Source organism: Austrofundulus limnaeus, unplaced genomic scaffold, assembly GCF_001266775.1.
Source record: "Austrofundulus limnaeus strain Quisiro unplaced genomic scaffold, Austrofundulus_limnaeus-1.0 Scaffold52, whole genome shotgun sequence".
Lineage (NCBI taxonomy): Eukaryota > Metazoa > Chordata > Actinopteri > Cyprinodontiformes > Rivulidae > Austrofundulus > Austrofundulus limnaeus.
Genome location: NW_013952454.1, coordinates 573,421 through 592,661, shown reverse-complemented (window position 1 = coordinate 592,661; position 19,241 = coordinate 573,421). Strand labels below are relative to the sequence as shown.

Here is a 19,241-nt window from a genome sequence, read left to right as displayed (position 1 = left end):
ATAAATCAGGTAAATTTTACTTAATTTGATCAAGTATATGTTAAAAGATTTAATTGAGCAAATTAAGTAAAATTTATCTGATTTATTCACAAATATTTAACTATATCCTTAATAACTTTTACTAGATAATGATGAGAGTAAATATTACATGAATTTGTAGCATTTACATTTACTTACCAAATGTTAGTGCAAATGATTTACAGGATTTTCTCTAGTAAATCTTACAAGTTATTTTTTACAATGTACCAGTGCTTTGAGTCTGTAGGTGTGTGTTTCAGCACCGTGGGAAACATTCGATATTTGCTTTGGACCTACAGAACACARTTAGTCTGCGGCTGACGGACTGAGGAGTTGGGAAGATCGTGTTGGCGCTTTCACAGCAAAGCTCCACCTGGTTGACCTCAGGGGTGATTTTCAGTTTTAGGACACTTTTKGACATCTTATTTATGATGTCATAAGTCTTGGATAAGACTTCGTCATTCTGAAAGATGAAAAAAAAAGACATAAAAATCAAACAGCAGAAGAACATTTGACATTTTATCACGTYCTGCAAAGCTTACTTATTTATGAGTTGAATAAAAAGAATGGTGTGGGATAGTAAACTCAAACTAAATAACAAAAACTGAAATTGAACAAACATTTTAGTTAACTAAAATAAATAAAAAGTGTAACAAAATGTAAAAAACAACAACTAAAACTGTATAATCTTTTACAAAACTAACTAAAACTAACTGAAATTATGGATAGAATATCCTTAGTTTTAGTGTTTTTTCACATTAGCTGTTATGGCACCTCATGGTCTGTAACAACACTTGTTTACTGCTGCTGCTCAGCTTTGTCTGCCAAATGACGACAACAAAACTTGGGAGAAAACGACAATGTCCACTTTGGGATTTCTTTGAACATGACTGCAAGAAGCGGTGTATATAGGTGATAAAATAAGTGTAATGCTTCTCAAGGGAAAAACTGCATGAATCAAGTGCACACAAGATGGCTAACTATGACTAGCTTGACACGCTAGCTTCTCTCAGTAGCTTCCCTGAAAAACAAACAGGTAGCAACAATTTGGAGACAACTATTGTCATTGTCCTAAAATAATCACCGTAAGTACTTGATTGGCAAAATTGAGTTGTACAATTATTTTACGAAGGTGTCTCTATAATGGAGGCTTTTACTAGCGACCAAATAGCTGTTGGTTAGTTAACTCCCAGGAACATTACAAGCTTGATGATGCATTGGCAAATATGTTTATTTAAACTATAAAAAAACTAAAACTAGAACTAATTAAAAATAAACTAAATCTAAGCATTAAAAAAGGCAGTAATAACTAATAAAAACTAGCAAATCCACAGTAAAAACTAATTAAAACTAACTGAATTAAAAGAAAAAAGTCACAATGAAATAAAAGTAAACTATAATGAAAAATCCAAAACTATTATAACCTTGGTGGGATACTTAAAATCACGCTATTCTCAACAAAACAATTGATGAAAGCCATATCTATTACAGGTAAGATACTGATTTTTCATAATCTTTTCCACAAAACAAACTTCCACTTTCAACCTAAAACTATGTTGTTTTCTTTCAGACGGTGTAGAGAAATGACCTTTGTCCACTGGAGAGTGGCTCGAGGGTTTCCACCAAAAGACACACACTCCAACACGAGTAGTGTCCCCGCACTGACTCCATCTCTATCCAGGCCTGAAATGTAAGGAGGCTCAGGTGGATCTGTCAGGAAAAAATAAAACAATAATAGTGAAGGTGAATTGGTTTAAGAAATGGCAAGAAAAAAACTAAAGTTTAAAAACACAGATAAACTAGATACTAAGAAAAAAAAGTGAGTGCTTGTCAAAATCAGCAGTCAGAACTGTTGTACAGGGAGTGATCAAGTGTTGAGACAGTGATAATAAACTGGTCCCATTCAACATGAATGTGGGTAAAAAGGTCCAGATCTGATGAAAGAATTAACTATTAAGGGAGCATTGAGCTGAATCCAGTCCATAAAGCAAACTAACAGATGTTGAAACAGTAATAAGGCACCGCGAAATATGAATAAATTACAGTCTCCTTGAATAAAATATATGCAGTAAAATAAATTAGCAGAGGATGGCTCTTTGTTATTGCTGCAATCCGTTTTCAGGGAGCAGACTGCAGACCCGGGGCCAGCATGAAAAAACTGCCACCTTGCTAATAATCCGGCTGCCTGAAAACAGCCACCGTGCCGGCTTTGATGGGCTGGCACACAGAGTCAGTCATCCAGCAGCGGTGGTCCCCGCTTCTGCACCATTAGCACTTTAGCAGAGTGTTTGATACGGAGCCGGAGAGGAAGGGAAGGACTGCTCGCAGTCAGAGCTTACTGTTAAAGCAATGGTTTGATTGAATGTGGAGAAGCTGGGATTCAGATGAACCGGCTGCGGCTGAGCTGAAAGTTGTGTCAACAGACCTGCTTCACCCAAAAGCCAGATAGAGACGCTTTCAAGGAGAAACTGAAGGAAAAATCTTAACAATCAACCACACTGGAAAAAAAATAAAGAAACTTTCACAGCTGCATTGCCAAATTAAAGAAAGGACTTTAAAAGCAAAAGAAGAACAAGAAGTGACAGTTTTTGTGCCAGCTAACTTTTTTCTGATGTTGCAGAAATTTCATTATAAACAAACAGTCACATATAGWGTGAAAAATATGAAAGAAAATAAAATCAAGAGAAACTGCCATTTCCTTCCTCCGTGCATTAAAAATGTAATTTGAGTTAATGAACATGATTGTTTCTGGGCTAGTTATGCAGGATTAGAACTGAGGTGGTCTCAGTTTYCAATAGCCTGTTAGTTATAATATCGTTAAAAGCGTTTTCCAGCAGAAGGCATTTGTGGGTTTAGTCCATCAGTTTGTCTAATAATTGTTTTGGGTATTTAGGTTAACATTGAGGCAATAGTAATTTAGATGATTTTAGGATAATTAAAAGAAAACTAATTTAAGTTTTATAAAATAGAACGTTTGACATGAAAAAGCATTTAGACATGTGATGCAAAGTCCAATTTATTTTTAACATAGCCAACATTTTCATAACAACTGAAGGTAAAATAGTTACTTGATTGTAGTGTAGAACTGAACTATATGCCTGGAAAATACATACCCCCCCACACACAAACCTTAAATCAGGGCTATCTAAGTGGCGGCCCGCGGGCCACATCCAGCCCGCGAGTGACCAAAACTCGGCCCGCCAATTGTTTCATTCATCTCTTAAGCTCAAAACACCAGTTTTCTACTTTAATTACTTTAAGTTGTTTTAGTTAGACATAGACATGTTTGGTATCTACAGAACCATCAGAATCTTGGCTACAAGTTGATAAAAATCTTTTCTATGCACWCYAAAGACAGTTAAAATGACAAGCAGTTGAAGATAAAACTATGAAAGTGAAAATAAAATTGGTTTAAAAATTTGGCAAGTCAGAGATGTCAAAATTATATTTGCGTCAAATAAGGGTTATGTGTTCTTTTTGTTTTTGATATTTTTTATTTGACACTACTTTTACAGGGTTCTGTATGTTGTAATCATGATTAAATGCAGCAAAAAAACTATTAAGGTAACAGATCTTTGTAATACTTGGTTTATTTACATAATAAATTTAATTGCTGGATGTCCAACCCCTGAGCTGTTGACCTGCAGTAACTGTGGCCCCCGGAGCAGTTTAGTTGAATAACCCTGCCTTAAAGATTTGCCATGAAAAAAAAAAAAATCCTGTGCCATATTAATGTAAATTCCTGTAAAAACTCACAAGGTTGGCCCTCTTGAACTATTTTTTCTTCTTTGTTTATTTATTTTTTGAATAGGTGCAACTTTGCCTTCAAGTTGAATGTTTTTCTTGGGACCACAAACACAAACAGAGCAGAAGACAGGAAACCCTCTGGGCCTCCCTGAGGACAATGGGCTTCCTGTGCAGTTATGTGCATTTTGAAATGAAAGAAGCCGAGACGCTCACAATACACATTCATGGTCGTCGTGGTCACCACGGGCTGGGGAGCGGCCACATTCTTGGCGCGGCACGTCAACTGTCGTCCGTCGTCCAAGCTCAGAGCTGTGACTCTTTCAGAGGAAACACGAGAGAAAAGAAAAGAYGTCACAGTGACATTTACAACACGTTCGAAGCATCTCCCAACTGAGCCTGGATTCGTTTAATCTGTTTGACATGATGTACCAATCCATGTGGGCTGATGTTGTTCAAGCAAAAGCACTAAAGTCAGAATATTTGCAGAAATACAGGAGCTTATTAAAAACACGTTACACCTTTCTGTCATGAAATGATTGATTGATGTTGACTTTGGAGCCCTGGGAGAAATTGCAGAGGTTTTGGCAAACATACATGTCAAGTTGTACAAAATGTCAAATAATCAATAAATCACACAGATTTTCCACCATTTTCTTGTATACAGATGAAAAGGATGTATCTCAATGCAGGGACTGCAGCCTACCTAGACCACAGCCTACGTAGTCTGGGTACACTACATGAAACTAAAATGAAATGAGACGGTACTCTTCGGATGAYGTATACACATGTGCTACCTCGTTACCTTGGTGTTACATTTTTTATTGTGAAGGAAAATTATATTTTGACAATGTATCAGCTATGTTTTACTTATAAAATATACAGCATATGTATGGTCACGTTATTCTGAATTATTTTATGTAAACATATACTGCCAATTTCCTTTCYGATACTGATACTGAGTAAAATGTGTCTGGTATTAACAATACTGATCCAATACTGATACTTCATGATAACACACATAATGTGTTTGGTAAATTTTAAAAAGTAGCATTTTTCAAATAACCACAAAGTAATTTATTTATTCGTTTAAGTCTTTCTAACCCTAACCCTTATATTTGTTTAGCACAATTTAAAATTCATATTCTAAAGAAATATAATAATTTCTGAATAGTGAATGAAAGTGAGAAAAAAAAAAGTTACTTTGTGCATTTTGTAGCATTTTTTTGTGGGTTTGCAAGAAGGTCCCTGGCCAGATCTAATGCTGTTTGGGGGGACATGGCATGAAAAATTTTTGGGAACCCCTCATCTAGAATGTAACAACAGACAGTCAGAAGAAGGCGATTTTGTGTTTAAAAGACCTGCCGTACTTCTACAGACTGAGTGACTGACTGAGCAAAGGCCACTGCGCTGATGCATCACTCGAGCAGAAGAAAAAGTAGTTCCCTCCAATCACATATGATTTAGACAAGATTTGAATAGTACTGAATAATACCGCCAACACACTTCCACCTTGCGTCGGCGCGCACCGCTGCAAATATTATCATCCCCCACTGTTTTATTGTGTGAGAGTACTACGGATTTATGTTAAAATGTAGATTTCTGAAGTTCAGTATACTGGTAAATGTCTGTAGTGGTTGTATGGGCAGAGGGGTTAATAGACATGTTTAAAGGGGGAAATGTTTTGTTCTATTTACTGCAGAATTTTAAAATCAGTTCTTGAAATGACATCAAATTTGATTCAACTGTGTTCCAGTTCCAAGTTGGATAATTAGTGGGATTTGTTCATTGTTGTGCTCAGTGACCAGGCTAACTACCGTTAGCAAAACACATCATTCAAACGTATCTGGATTACTGAGATAGTACGGAAGAGGATTAGGGCCACTGAAAAAAAATTAAAAAAGGAATTCTGACTTTTTTCTCAGATTTTGACTTTTTTCTCAGATTTTGACTTTTTTTCTCAGAATTATGAGAAAAAGTCCCAAATTCTGAGAAAAAAGTCAGAATTCCTTTTATTTATTTTTTCAGTGGCCCTAATCCTCTTCCGTAGAGATACCACCTGAGAGAAGAGACAATAAAATGTTTATTGTCATCGTCACATCTTTTTATGCACAAGTCAGCCRTATTGGATTTTCAGGTTGAGACTGGTGAAGAACCTCCAACTTTYCGAGTCAGATTTCCAACYTCTGGKAGTGTTTACAGTTAGTTTTATGACTTGGACTGGATCGTGATGCCTAGATCTCTGTGTCGTCATAAATTAACAAATAAAATAATTGAATCTGTTGAGTCGATATATCGCAGGCTGTGCAATATTGTGCAGGTGAATTCTTGTTATTTTTTATTTCTCTGTCGTACATTTATGCTGTCAGCGTTTGAATTTAGATCGCTCTGACAGCTCGTCCCTGATTTAAAGTGACACTTCCATCAGGTGACAAATGCTTTCCCATCAAGTGGGAGGAAAAATCCTCCTTCGCTGCTTGTCATGTCTGATAATCGGGTCATATCTCGACTGACTGGAAAGGAATGGGCCTGGTCTTCCAACTGAGAGCTTGTGCAGAATTGTTAGAAGAAGAAGAAAAAAAMMCATCAAAACAACCAGCTTCATCAGGGTGAGGACCACGTATTTGAAGATGATGACGACCCCACTAGGAGACCCTGCTTTTCTTGGGGGGAACTGTTATTATTAAAGATCATTCTACAGGAGTCTCAGAAATGACAGATATGAAAGTATACTGTTTTACAGTGGGTCATAGCCTGCGTAGAGTAGGTTTTCTCCTTTTCAGATTAGATTTTCTGGTCCTATTGACATTAAAATCAGATAACATGTTTCCCAGTACATTTACAGGTATTTCCACAATTCAAGGTTGGTGTTCAAATACAGTCTTTTGGTGCTTTGTACCTGCTTTTCTACTGACTTTTAYATACAAATGTATTATTGAATTAGTTTTGGTATTTTATGTTGTGATAGTAAAATGCCCTCAAAGTTCAATGTTGCCTGATGTTGGAATAACAGCAGAGCACATCTGAAACACAGAATAATGGTAAATGGCCTGAAATTGTATAGCGCTTTATATAAAGTCCAAGGACTCTAAAGCTCTTCACACTACAGCCATTCACACATCCTCACACTGATGGTGRTAAGCTACACYGTAGAGCTGAACAGACTGACAGAGGTGAGGTTGTCATGTACCGATACCAGTGAGTCCTCTGACCATCACCAATAGCGGACTAAGTTGTGTCCCAATTCAGAGGTTGCAGAACATTTAGACCGTGGTCCATGGAGACCACACCTCTCAAAGTCCAGGTAAGCTGAAAAAAAAACAGCTGTGAAATGAGTTATATATCCCAGTTGTTACATTGTTTTTTTAATGTTTATATTTTGCTGTAAATTTGGGTAGGAGAGTGCTGTAATTTCAGTCCTATGTATGTTTTGTACATATGCAGAAATGACAATAAAACTACTTGAGACTTGAGATAGTTTAGTGTTTGGATGTACGTTTGTGTGACCATGCACTACCATGTGACCATTGTGTTATGTTTTATATTATATCACACATAAACGCCTAAAACTTCAAATGCATATGTTTTCATGCATCTTTTCAAGGGAGGTAGCCAAAAAAACAGACCCTTGTCCTTCGCTTTGCTTTGTACGAGGGTCTGGACTCGCGGCTATAGAGAAGCGATTCTTGCAGGAGGCGTGGCCTCTGTTGAAGTGTGTGTGTCGCTGTGAAGGAGGCTAAGCTAAGAAGCTAACCAGAAATCGCGTGCGCTTTAAACAACCCTACTGAGAGGAGAGAAGTACCGAGCCAAACGAGACGGCTGTAAATGAGAGCTGCTGCTTTGTCGGACAAATTTTTTTTAATTTGGAAGCCTTATCAGCACAGACTGGCTTCATTCACTTCCTCCACTGCCGTGTGCTAAACTAACTAGCAGACACTGCACAGAAAGTCAACGTTGTTCAAAACTCCGCCTTCTGTTTGCTGATTGGCCCAGGTAAAATAAACAATAAGCAGACACTGCGCAGAAAATCAACGTTCTGTTCTCTGATTGATTCGGCTAAAAATCTGCCAGTAAAATCCTTGTCTGTGGGAGAAATCCCAGACAGAGCAGAGAAGGGAAACTAGAATTGAGCGGAGCTGCGTAGGAAGGCAAGGGCCAGGCTACAAGTTGGGTATAACTTCCCAAAAATCAATGTATTTCTAAAAATTGTACATGTAAATAGATGAATGACATTTACAATTTTGGTTTACCTACTTATAATTAAGTTATTTAACATCACATCGCGGTATGAATTTAATCAGCTGAGTAGCTAAACAATTTGGTCTGTGACGACTTTCCAAACTCCACCATATTCTTTTTTCTGTGAAAATGGATGACGGCACGACGACACCTGCTATCGTCCGCTGTGAGGATAATCAGATGCAGCCTTCGTTTTCGGGGTTTTGTGAACCRCATTTGTCAGTCGCATGAGAAGGAGCCCATCAGTGTGGGGTGGTGATGTAACCAGACTAAAAATGTGCACTTCGAACGACGCAGCCCCTGAATTGAGACACAAATGGAAATGGTGCAATGCATTGTGAAATACTAGCACGTGGGTTAGTAAAAAGGTCAACGAGGGCATTAGGTTGTTTTGTAGGTCAGTACAGTATATCCTCAGAAAACTTTTAGGGTTTCTAAAACTAACAACCCTCTACATTTATTGTATTACTGTTTCAATGTTTACATTTCATTAGTTTATTTAAAAAAATTCTGATRTTACTCCTGTTCTGAACTCCTCCTCTGAGATCCCTCTGGTTTGAAGACAAACGTCATTCAATCATTCTATGACAGAAGAGTTCACTTTATCTTTTTTCCCATATATACACACACACTTAAAAAGTCAGGCCAACTTGATTTGCCAATCTAAAACAATATTATTACACTTAGAACAGCAGTTTTCAGATGTAGAATCAAGATTGCAATTTTCCAAACCAGTGACAAATCAATATTAAGCATAAGCAAATTGCTCACTAAGCGGCAGCCTTGACTGATTCGTTTTATTTCTCTTTGTTATATTTGCTTTTGTAGGTGACAACATTAAACTCATTTTCTCTCTGTGCAACTGCAGCACTGGTAACACAATRAATCAAAATTTGAGGTGAATACAGAGAAGAAAAGTGTGATAATTTAATAAACCTATTTTCTATTTTTGCACCGTGTTGAAAAATTCAAATAGTTTTTTGAACAGGCGAATGTTCGGTGCTTAACAAGAAGCTGGCCGGGCCGTGCGTGCAGAGTTCAGGCAGCGAATCATTATCTGTCTGAGGCCAATTAATCCAGCCACTAGGCAGTTGTTATACAAGTTAGTTTCATGGTGATGGCCACAAGTTAGGAAAGAACACCTGTAATTAAAAAAAAGATACTGTTAAACAAATTTTTTTCTTTTAGAAAAGAATTACTGAGAAGTTGCTCAGACCTGTCGTTAAATATCCGTCTCAAAAGCTTTAACAGCTCTGATTGAGAGCATTCATTCCTCTGTGTTCACACTGCTGGTCTGATATTTTGCYCAAATCAGTTTATTTTTAATGTGGATGTTCACATTATATTTTCAAAGTGACCTCAGACTCCTGTGTGAAGTCTCCATGGTGTCAGTGCGAGCCACAGACGCAGAAGAAGTAGTGACGTAAGCAAACATGGCAACCCCTTCGGCAGAAGTCTGCAAAGTACTTGAAAAAAAAAACTAAGTAAAAGTAAAATTACATGAACAGAAAATGACTTTGGTAAAAATAAATTTCACTGATGACAAAACTACTCAAGTAAAAGTTATAAAACTGCTCACAAAAAAGTACTTTTACACACTCTCTAAGAAAAATTGTTGAATTTACTGAACCGAATTGGTTCCACTAAGCCAGGTTGAGTAAATTGAGCAATATGTGTATATTCTTTGATCTATTTACTCCATTAGGCTTAGTGGGACCAATTAACATGATTTTGTTAGTAAGTTAAACACTTTATTTTTTAGAGTGCAGAAACATTTTTTCGTGATGAGTTCTAGCATATATTCTAACATTTTGTAATAAGTAGCTAGGTGTTACATTTTAAAGTAAAGAGGTAAAAGTATAATTTTTGTGAGATTCTGGCAGAGAAAAACCCAYGGCGCCAGCAAAAATCCAAATGGCAAAAAAGGTTTAATAATAAACTCAAAAGGCTGGCAAACAGCTCCAAAATTTACAAAAAACTCAGGACTACAAGGAGCTCACACAGGCTGAGGGAAACAGCACAATGAACTGACAAACACTAGAGACAGGACACAGAATATAAAGGTGAACTAATGAGGGACAACGGGAAACACCTGGGGAGACACAAGAGGAAACAGGTGAGCGTGGGCGGGGCTGGAGGCAAGACAGCTGGGAAGAGATACACAGGGAACAGAGAAACACTAGAAAATGAAAGCAAAACCACACAGATAGTGGCAATTTTTAGCTATAAAATGTAACAAAATAAAAGGAAAAGTAGCTATTTAAAATAATTGGTGTAATTACAAATCCTCAAAAAAAAAACTACTTAAGTATACTGCAGCAAAGTAAATGTACTTAGTTACTATAACCCTCTGCCTTTCTGACATTTACCTGCATCTTGATACTCGGAAATTTGTAATTTTCACAAAAGACTGTAGAACTGAAATGATCCAACTGTAAGGGGTGGAGTGGACTGTTGGGGGCAGGGAGAGGACGTGAGAGTGGAGATACCAGCGTCTGTGGCAGGAGAGGGACGKAAGACAAGAGGGTGGCCGGCTGTGAGACTTCAATCAATTTGAAGCAAAGTTTCTGAAAAACTTTGTGAGTTTTTCTCTATGAGTTTATAAATGGCTCCAAATCTGTGTAATTTATGGACAATCTGTACAAATGTGTTTCCTTCAGCACGCTGTTTACAGAAGTAAAAATGGATGCTACACATTTTAGTATGCGTATCATAAAGTGAAAGTGAAACTAACTTCAGCATAGATCGTCACACAAACTTTAGTATCATCTGTTGCTGTGGATTCTCAGTTGTGGCAAATGAAAATAAAAACATTGAAGCAACTGAACTTTGAAAGATGAGTGGGGTTACAAGATCTAAAAAGCATGACTCCAGGTTAGTTTCATAATCAGTGTGCCTTGCCAATGCAATGCACACTACTGTGATTCATTTCCCATCCAAGTCATCTCAACTTTGCCATGCTTCTCCTCCTGCTTACTTTTTCCTAGAGCTGCCTTTGTAATTTATATCTGTAAAGCTCCTGTGCCAAATTATGGCAATTATGGCCTTTTGGTGCCTGTAAAACTTATAGTTTATGAAATATTAATGTTTAATGAATTATAATGCCAGTCAATGGAGCCTTGTATTGGTCCAATACTGCCCCATGCTGTACTCAACTTGGTACTGCACCATAGTTTTTTAATATTTAATCTCAATAGTTCAGCGTTTCCAATACTACTRTAATATGATTGTATTTTGATGCTTTACGATAATATTGTCTTAATAATGCTTGATTGTTGTAATATTATGCATTTTGTGTCAATCATTGTATTGGCAATGTGGCCTCTTTCTGCACACATACAAACCAACCCCTGTCACCATCTTCTGCCATAGCTCCATTGGTCTTATGGTCTAAGTCATGGACTTTCATGTGGGAGATCAGTGTTCAAAACCCAGCTAATGCAACTTTAACAAAAAAATCTCTTCAAACTTCATATTGTCACACAATTACCTTAATTACAAACACCTGCTGATGTGGCAGGCACAAGCTGGTATAGAAAACACATTTGAACTTGGTCAAAGTCCATTGCTGCAGGCAAAGCCATGCTGCAATGACATGCTACATGGCAATGCACACTTGTTTTTTCATCGTAAAAACCCATGTCTAGTTAATCCTTGGACTGCAGTTGCTTTGAAAAACATCAGATATGTATCCAATTCAGTACCTTGTACTGTCATGAATAAATCTGATATGGGTCACAAAAGGGCAAAAGAAATTAGATTTGGGTGAGATTTACCTGCAGTGTGAACCACAGAGTTCTCTCTCAGAACAACGTGACGACAGGTCTGCTGATGCTTTTGTCTGAACTAGCCTACGTTTGAGTTTGGTAAAAACTTTGTAAACTCTGCTCACCTCTTCTACACTGTACAACACGGCAAAGAAGAGAAGAAAAACCTCAAACGCAACCTTTAAATAAACATACTTGTTTACTTTACATGGCTGAAACAAGCCACTTACAAAAGGATTAAGTTAATACATCAAAAGAGAGAGGGGGAAAAAAAGGCACGATGTGATTGTGACAGAAGAAATGCACCGCAGAGTTATTTTTGTGCTGTTTACATTTCTTCCACATGAAATTACAGCGCAGTGACAACTGTAAAAAATTATACAAGGCCCACTGCTGTGCGCGCTCAGTGTGATTTTGAAGAAGGAACATCAATATTGCTTAAGAACTTGGCTCCAAAGCAGGAGAGCCGAACAATAGCGCAGTTTCCTCTGAACCAATGTTATCTCAGAATATGACAAGAGGTTATTATCTCTGACACAGAGGAGACACGCAGGATTAAAGCAATCTATGCTCCCGCTTTAATGTATAGGCACCTGGTGAACCAGCGAGCGTCGGATCTGTCTCGCTGCCGCGATGCAATTTTCCCCGCGTTTGACAGAAGCTAATTCAATCGCGCCAAYGCCAAGTAACAGATCACTGGGTGTCGAAATCCACTGTATCCACCAAGACAGAGGCGGAAAAATAGGAACACTTTGAAAAACAGGGGTTGTGGTGGGGGAAACAAGGAAGCGAGGCAGACTTGGTGAGCAGAGCGAGTCTGGCAGGTGGTTGAACACATACGTTACTTGGGCGTGCGTGTTCTGAAGCTTATCCTTTGAGCCAGACGTGGTAAAAGACGCCGCACCTGTCAGCTCGACTCCATCTGAAAAGACACAATGGGGGGAGAGGATGCACAAGAAGTGGAGGGGGGGGGGTAAATGTGCTCATACAAATCAGAAGCATCAGAGTTATTCTCACTGCAACGGAAAATGTGAAACTGTGTAAACACGCTTAAAGGTGTGTGGTAGAATACGATATGACACCCTACAACACCACTCAGTGCTGTGCCAATCAGTGATGAAATATATCAAACATGTATATAAAAAATCTTCCACCTTTGACCAACAGTGTAGCCCCTTTAGCCGCGCTCATCCCAAGAAAACAAAGCGAGCGCGTCTTTTCCTCTGCTTCAGCAGAATGCRCTCTGGCGTGTGGTTGTTTATGAGAACGAGTAGCAGCTTGTGACATACACCTCTGTGCGAGTAATTGTGAAGTCAGAGGAAATTGAAAATTTAAAATGCTCAGGCTATTTCCTCCCACACCGAGTCTGGCTCCCCCCTTTTCAACTCTGCTAATCAGGAAGTAGAAAAAAAGAAGAAGGAGACGTCTTTTTCACTCTAACTGCCAGGTTGTTTTTTTATGTTTAAAAATTCAGCTCATGGCCTATGGAGATTCCACAATATGGAATATCAAATAACCTCAAAACACCCATCTTTTTTAAAAATTTATATTTCTTTTCTATTCAGCTTGAAAGCAGAAGAAAACGGCTGCTCACCTTTGTACAGCTTGACTTCGGCCGGCGGCTTCGCGTCGGGGGCGACGCAGGCGACGTCGTACTGCCTCCCCGCCACCCAGTGTGTTGCTGTGTCCACGATGAAGTACGGCTCAGACGGCGGAACTTTGAGAAGAAGAAACAGCTGAGTTACAGTCAGATTTTGAAAAAAAAAAACAAGGAAACTAATTTGATAACACAATCGGAACAACCGGGAGTGACTCAGACTCCGACGCCTACAACTTTTGGAGTGATCGATACGGACGTGTTTGAATATGACAGGTGAACAAGAAACAGAATGCAGAGATGAAGCTCAGATACAGCTGATCTGTTACTAATCTATCAGTGGAAAAGAAACACCAACACCCCCTCCCCTTCTTCAGATCAACCCCCCGAGCTAAATCTTGGTTCTGAACTGATCAAAGCAGTCTTCACTTCTCCTCTGCTAGTCTACACTACAACCCTTTTATCTGACCATGAATAGGGATTCCAGAAAAAAGAAGAAAAAAAAAACATTAAAAAAATCAACAACAGCATCTTTGCTTCTTTGACCACAAGGGAATAGATTGTTTGGCAGCGAATCGAGAAATCTGCCACTGCCTAATTATCAAAGAGAGGCTGCAAAGTCTTTCAGTCTCCACCAAAACTCTTATATCACACAGCTACGTTAAAGAAAACCGGCAGTCTATTGTGCCAACTTGAGTGTGAGTGGGTGTAGAATTAGAAACTATGGCTGCAGAGATGGTTGTTTTATTTTCCTTTTATCAGAGATCAAATGCAAAGGCTGCCTGAGTTGAGAAAAAGGGAACAAGGAGTTGCAGGAATGACACGTGCGTCTGAGAGAGGCACGAAAACACGCAGGCAGGGGGAGGAAGGAAAAAAGTGAACAAGAACAAGCTTGGAGTGGATAGAACAGGAGGTGGGAAGTAAAAACAGCCGAGCTGAACCGTCTGGACCCCTCGACTTGACCACAGCAGCCACCGGCGGCGGGCTCCTTTCCTTCCCCCACCCACTAGGAGGAGCTGTTGCAGTGTGCAGAGTCGCATGCGAGGCCTCTGCTCTGCTATTGAGACAGATGAGATGTGGCTGCAGCTTCAAACTGATTTAAAAGAAGCAATTGAATCTGCGTGGACTGTGATGGGTTACCCAGAGCACTGCAGAGGCGCAYGCTGCAATAATGAGATGCATTTGTTTGTTTTCTCTCCTCCTCCTCCTCCTCAGACTCCCCCCGCCTCACGAGAAGTTGACTGGGCCATGCATCTATCGACAGCTGCTGCACTCTCAATCTACTCAGACCCACACAATTCGGAGAGGCGCATCACTTGTTGTGCTCCAACGAGTGTTTGTCTGGCAGCCTAACAAATCCCGAAAATAAGAAAAATGATGCGTTCACAAATGAGGCAGGCAGGTATCTAATTTCTTCCTCGCTCGCTCATGCTGGCCTGTCCCTCGCATCTCCCATTCACTCCATCATCCCTTCCTGCTCCCCTCAGCACCTCCCCTTCCCTTAAATGCTATCCTTCTTGACCACTGCAGCTCAGCTGCAGGCGTGCAGAGGAAGGTGGGTTTCTATCCTGCACTGGGAGACTCRCAGCTCGCCATCCATCACATCTGCTCAGACGAAAACCACAGAGCACAATCAGCTCACTTTTAAAGTTAGATGCACACATACAGAGTGGCCTAATCACTAATACAGTTCCACAAATATAAAAGTACAGAATCGGGAAAAACAAAAGAAAGTCTTATTGCTTTTGGCAGCATGGTGGCTCAGTGGTTAGCACTGATGCCTCACAGCAAGAAGGTTTTGGGCTCAATTCCTGGTTAGGTCTTTCTGTGTGGAGTTTGTTCTCCATAATTACCTCCGCCAAGGAGGTAATTTTTTCGGTCTCGTCTGTCTGTCCGTCCGTCCGTCCGTCCGTCCGTCCGTCCGTCCGTCTGTCCGTCCGTCTGTCCGTCCGTCTGTCCGTCTGTCCGTCTGTCCGTCCGTCCGTCTGTCCGTCTGTCCGTCCGTCCGTCTGTCCGTCTGTCCGTCCGTCCGTCCGTCTCTCCGTCTGTCTGTCTGTCTGTCTGTGGACAACGTTGCTCAAAAACTTGTGGACGGATTGTCAAGATATTTACAMCACATGTGGATACTGGCACAAGTAACACACATTTAAATTTTGGTGGTGTTCTGGATCACGATGCAGATACAGGAATTTTTTTTCTTTTAATCCTCTCAGATCGGCAAAGCTGTGATGCTTTCACAGGGCTTCTGAAAAAAAACTGTGACAGCTTTCAGTGTTTGGACTTCAAACTTTATAAAAGTAATGCTAAAACCAGATATAATGATGAATCATTCTTGCTGTAATGTGCACATTTTTTACGCATTTGGTGCACATTTACAGAACGTTTTGTGACCAGGAAGTGCGTGACTGCACCATGAAACCTATTTTTCCCATTTCCTCAAACACACCACATTGTCGGTAGGCTTGTACACAGATCGATGAAGATTGAGGAAGAGGAGTGACATGGTGGACATCAGACTCGGAGGTTGTTTGTTTGTTTGTTTGTTTGTTCATTTTTATTATTATTKAAATGAGGCCAGATCAAGTTGAGAGCTATTTGTGCGCCCCTCTATCCACCTCTCGCCAAACTTCGGGGAAAAAAGAATGCGCAAAGCGTGGTTGTGACCGCTGTGTGTATTCCTCACAAAGATAGGAAGTTACGTGTGTGTCTGTGTGATTACACGCGCAATGAAATCTCTGCTTTTTTGAATCATGTAGTACCGATGTGAAAGCTTTCAACAATAACGTCGGGCGACGAGTCTGACTTTTTTCCTTTTTTCCCACATTGGACTCCACTGGGAAGAAATCCCGTGCATACTGCCTGCTTAAATGTTCGCTACGTCTGAACTGATTTGGCAAATGTGTTTGGGGGAAATTAGACTTGGCGGAGGTTTGCACTCTCCGAGTGCTTCTAGTTTAAAATGTCGCCTTAAGAATCAGCAATCTGCGTGGGAACGACTGCAGTGAGTATCTTGTGATCACGCATGAACCCTCCCGTAGCCAGGACATGCTATCGTGTGTCCATGAGTTATCTCAAAGCCACACTTTAACTATCTCATAGCCACAAWATATAATCTTGTGACCATGCACTATTTTGTAGCCTCAACAAATTATTTTGGGGCCACACAATAAAAGCTCATCTTATGGCCATGACTTATTGTCTCGTGGCCATGCATCATTTATCTCGTAGCCACAACTTATTCTTTTGTGGCCATGCAATTACTATCTTGTAGCYATGTCTTATTATCTTGTGGCTGCACATATATTTTTTAAATCCAACACTACTGGTACACAAGAGCTCAAAAAAAGTGTGTCCTTGCCCGAAATTAACTCTGTTCTCTTTTTCTGACTGACTCTTCCTAACTCTGCCTGCTTCTTCCTCCTTGCCAGTTTTGTCTTCCATGTCATCCAGGTACATATGAACACAAAAAATAGACATGCAAGGACTTGCTCCAGCAGTTCAGACGGCAAACAGCGAGCTGCAAAATTTGATTCATTAGACAAATACAGACGGATGGATGGATAAGGCAGATAAGAACCCAGATTAGCAGACAGGCACATTAAAATGCATAAGCAGCTTCTTTGCACCTATCCTTCTTTCTCATTCATATTACTTTCCTTTTCTCCTATGCACACAAACACCGGGAGATAAGCCCGCGTCCGCGGTGCATGCAGATCCACAACAACACTGACGCAGGTGAGCCAAATGTGCAGATGTTCATCTCACTTTGCTCTTCACAACAGGCATCGGTGTGTGCCTGGACTAATGTGATCCTAACCTGATTTTTCTGAATAATATTGACCGAGGAGATAAACAGCCTCTAAAAAAGCTTATTGTGCTGAATTGAAGGGAAAATAATGGAGATCTGACTTCTTAACCAGCAGATAGACTTCAGCTTGTTGGTTTTATGTCTGGGGAAAAACACACACACACACACACCAATGCACACATGCAGAAGTGTAGTTTGTGAAAAATAAAACACACTGTATCTTACACATATGCACACACTGTACAGGTCTCAGGTGTGTGATCTGTAGCAATGAAAGCCACAGAATCCATGCTCCTCTCTCTCTTCTCGCCCAACTACAGCTTCTGTGTTTAGTGAGAAGTGAACAAAGTAATGAAAAAAAAAGATCCTCCCACATCACCGCCTCWTCCAATCAAACGTCTCATTTAGGCTCCTTTAAATTTCCACATTTTTTTACATCCACTCATTTAGGTAAAAACACCCACACGTGGTTTAAACTGTATGCCCTGATTACACGTTCAAAGTAGATTTAATAGCAGCCTCTTAAAGTGACAGTTCACATCTGTTAATGTTGGGTCTTGTGGAAAAGTTGTGAACACTCAATATCCTACCTGCTGCAGATAGATTGTTCAGCAAACTCAGATTGGACAACTACAGTTTAAGTCTGACTGGATTGGTAGAGTTAATCTGAGCAGGACTAAGACCAAAATTATTTCTGATCGTGGTCATTTCATAGTACTTCATGCAGATTCTATTTTATAAACCTTTAAAGAAAAGATTGCACTCATTTCTTTTTTGTTATTTAACTTAATTATCAAATCAAATCAACTTTATTTATAAAGCGCTTTAAAACAGCGGCCGCTGACAGAAAGTGCTGTACACGAGGGGCCAAAAACAATAAAACAAATCAACACTAAAAACAAGCAAAAAACAGCTAAAACAGACCAAGGTCTCCAACTGTGTTAAAAGCCAGTGAATAATAATAAGTTTTAAGATTAGTTTTAAAAACAGTCAACAAGGTTGTACTGTTTGACATGTAGGGGTAGTTCATTCCAGAGCTTTGGAGCAACAACTGAAAATGCTCAATCCCCTCTATGGGTTCGCTTTGTCCTGGGTATTTTAAGGTGCAACTGATCGGCTGACCGGAGATACCGTGCAGGGGCATAGGGGTGGAGAAGCCCAGAGAGGTAAGATGGGGCAAGGCCATGTAAAGATTTAAAAACAAATAAAATAACTTTAAAACAAACTCTAAAATGCACAGGCAGTCAGTGAAGGGAAGCCAGAATAGTTGTGAAATGCTCCCTTTTAAGTGCTCCAGTTAGCAAATGAGCAGCAGCATTCTGAACCAACTGGAGCCGTGCAAGGTAGGACTGGCTAAATCCAACATAAAGTGCAGTATAGWAATCCAGCCGAGAGGTGATGAAGGCATGGATTACTGTTTCAAAGTGCTGGTGTAAAAGAAAAGGCTTCACTTTTGCAAGCTGTCTGAGGCGGAAAAAGCTTGACTTCACTACAGCACTAACTTGGCTGTCCATCTTAAAATTACTATCCATCTTAAATCCCAAATTAGTGACAGCAGACTTTGCATAGGCTGCCAAGGGACACAAATCAACAGGGGGGACACAGGTGCTGCTAGGGACAAACACGATCACCTCTGTTTTCTTCTCATTAAAACTCAAAATGTTCAGGGCCAACCAAGCTTTAACATCATCAAGACAGGACAGCAAGGTTTTAAGAGAACAAACATCACTTTTCTTCAAAGGGACATATACAGTATCTGGCTGTCATCAGCATAACAATGAAAAGTGACACCACGTTTTCTGAGGATCGACCCAAGGGGAAGCTTATACAAGGAGAAAAGCAGAGGACCCAGTACCGAACCCTGTGGAACCCCATATAAGAATGGAACATTGGAGGATTGACAAGYCCCAAGCCCAACAGATATAGTCCTGTCTGCCAAATAGGACCTAAGCCAGTCCAGGGCACTTCCACCAATGCCCACTAACTGCTGAAGATGATTCAACAGTTAGACAATAATTAGTCACTGAGTTCGAACTTAAACATTACACATTGGGCCTCATGCAAGAAC

General features: G+C 39.9%; 1 protein-coding gene across 1 annotated transcript in view; it reads right to left on the bottom strand.

Annotated features, from left to right (window-relative positions):
• The window catches only part of nphs1 (NPHS1 adhesion molecule, nephrin), an 81,412-nt gene that overhangs the window by 35,708 nt on the left and 26,463 nt on the right, over nucleotides 1-19,241 (bottom strand). The window contains exons 4-8 of the mRNA XM_014008699.1: nucleotides 13,363-13,485; nucleotides 12,609-12,690; nucleotides 3,979-4,082; nucleotides 1,607-1,728; nucleotides 316-481 (exon numbers count right to left, since the gene is read on the bottom strand). Coding sequence (XP_013864153.1) covers nucleotides 316-481; nucleotides 1,607-1,728; nucleotides 3,979-4,082; nucleotides 12,609-12,690; nucleotides 13,363-13,485 — 597 coding nt within the window. The remainder of the gene's footprint in view (nucleotides 1-315; nucleotides 482-1,606; nucleotides 1,729-3,978; nucleotides 4,083-12,608; nucleotides 12,691-13,362; nucleotides 13,486-19,241) is intronic.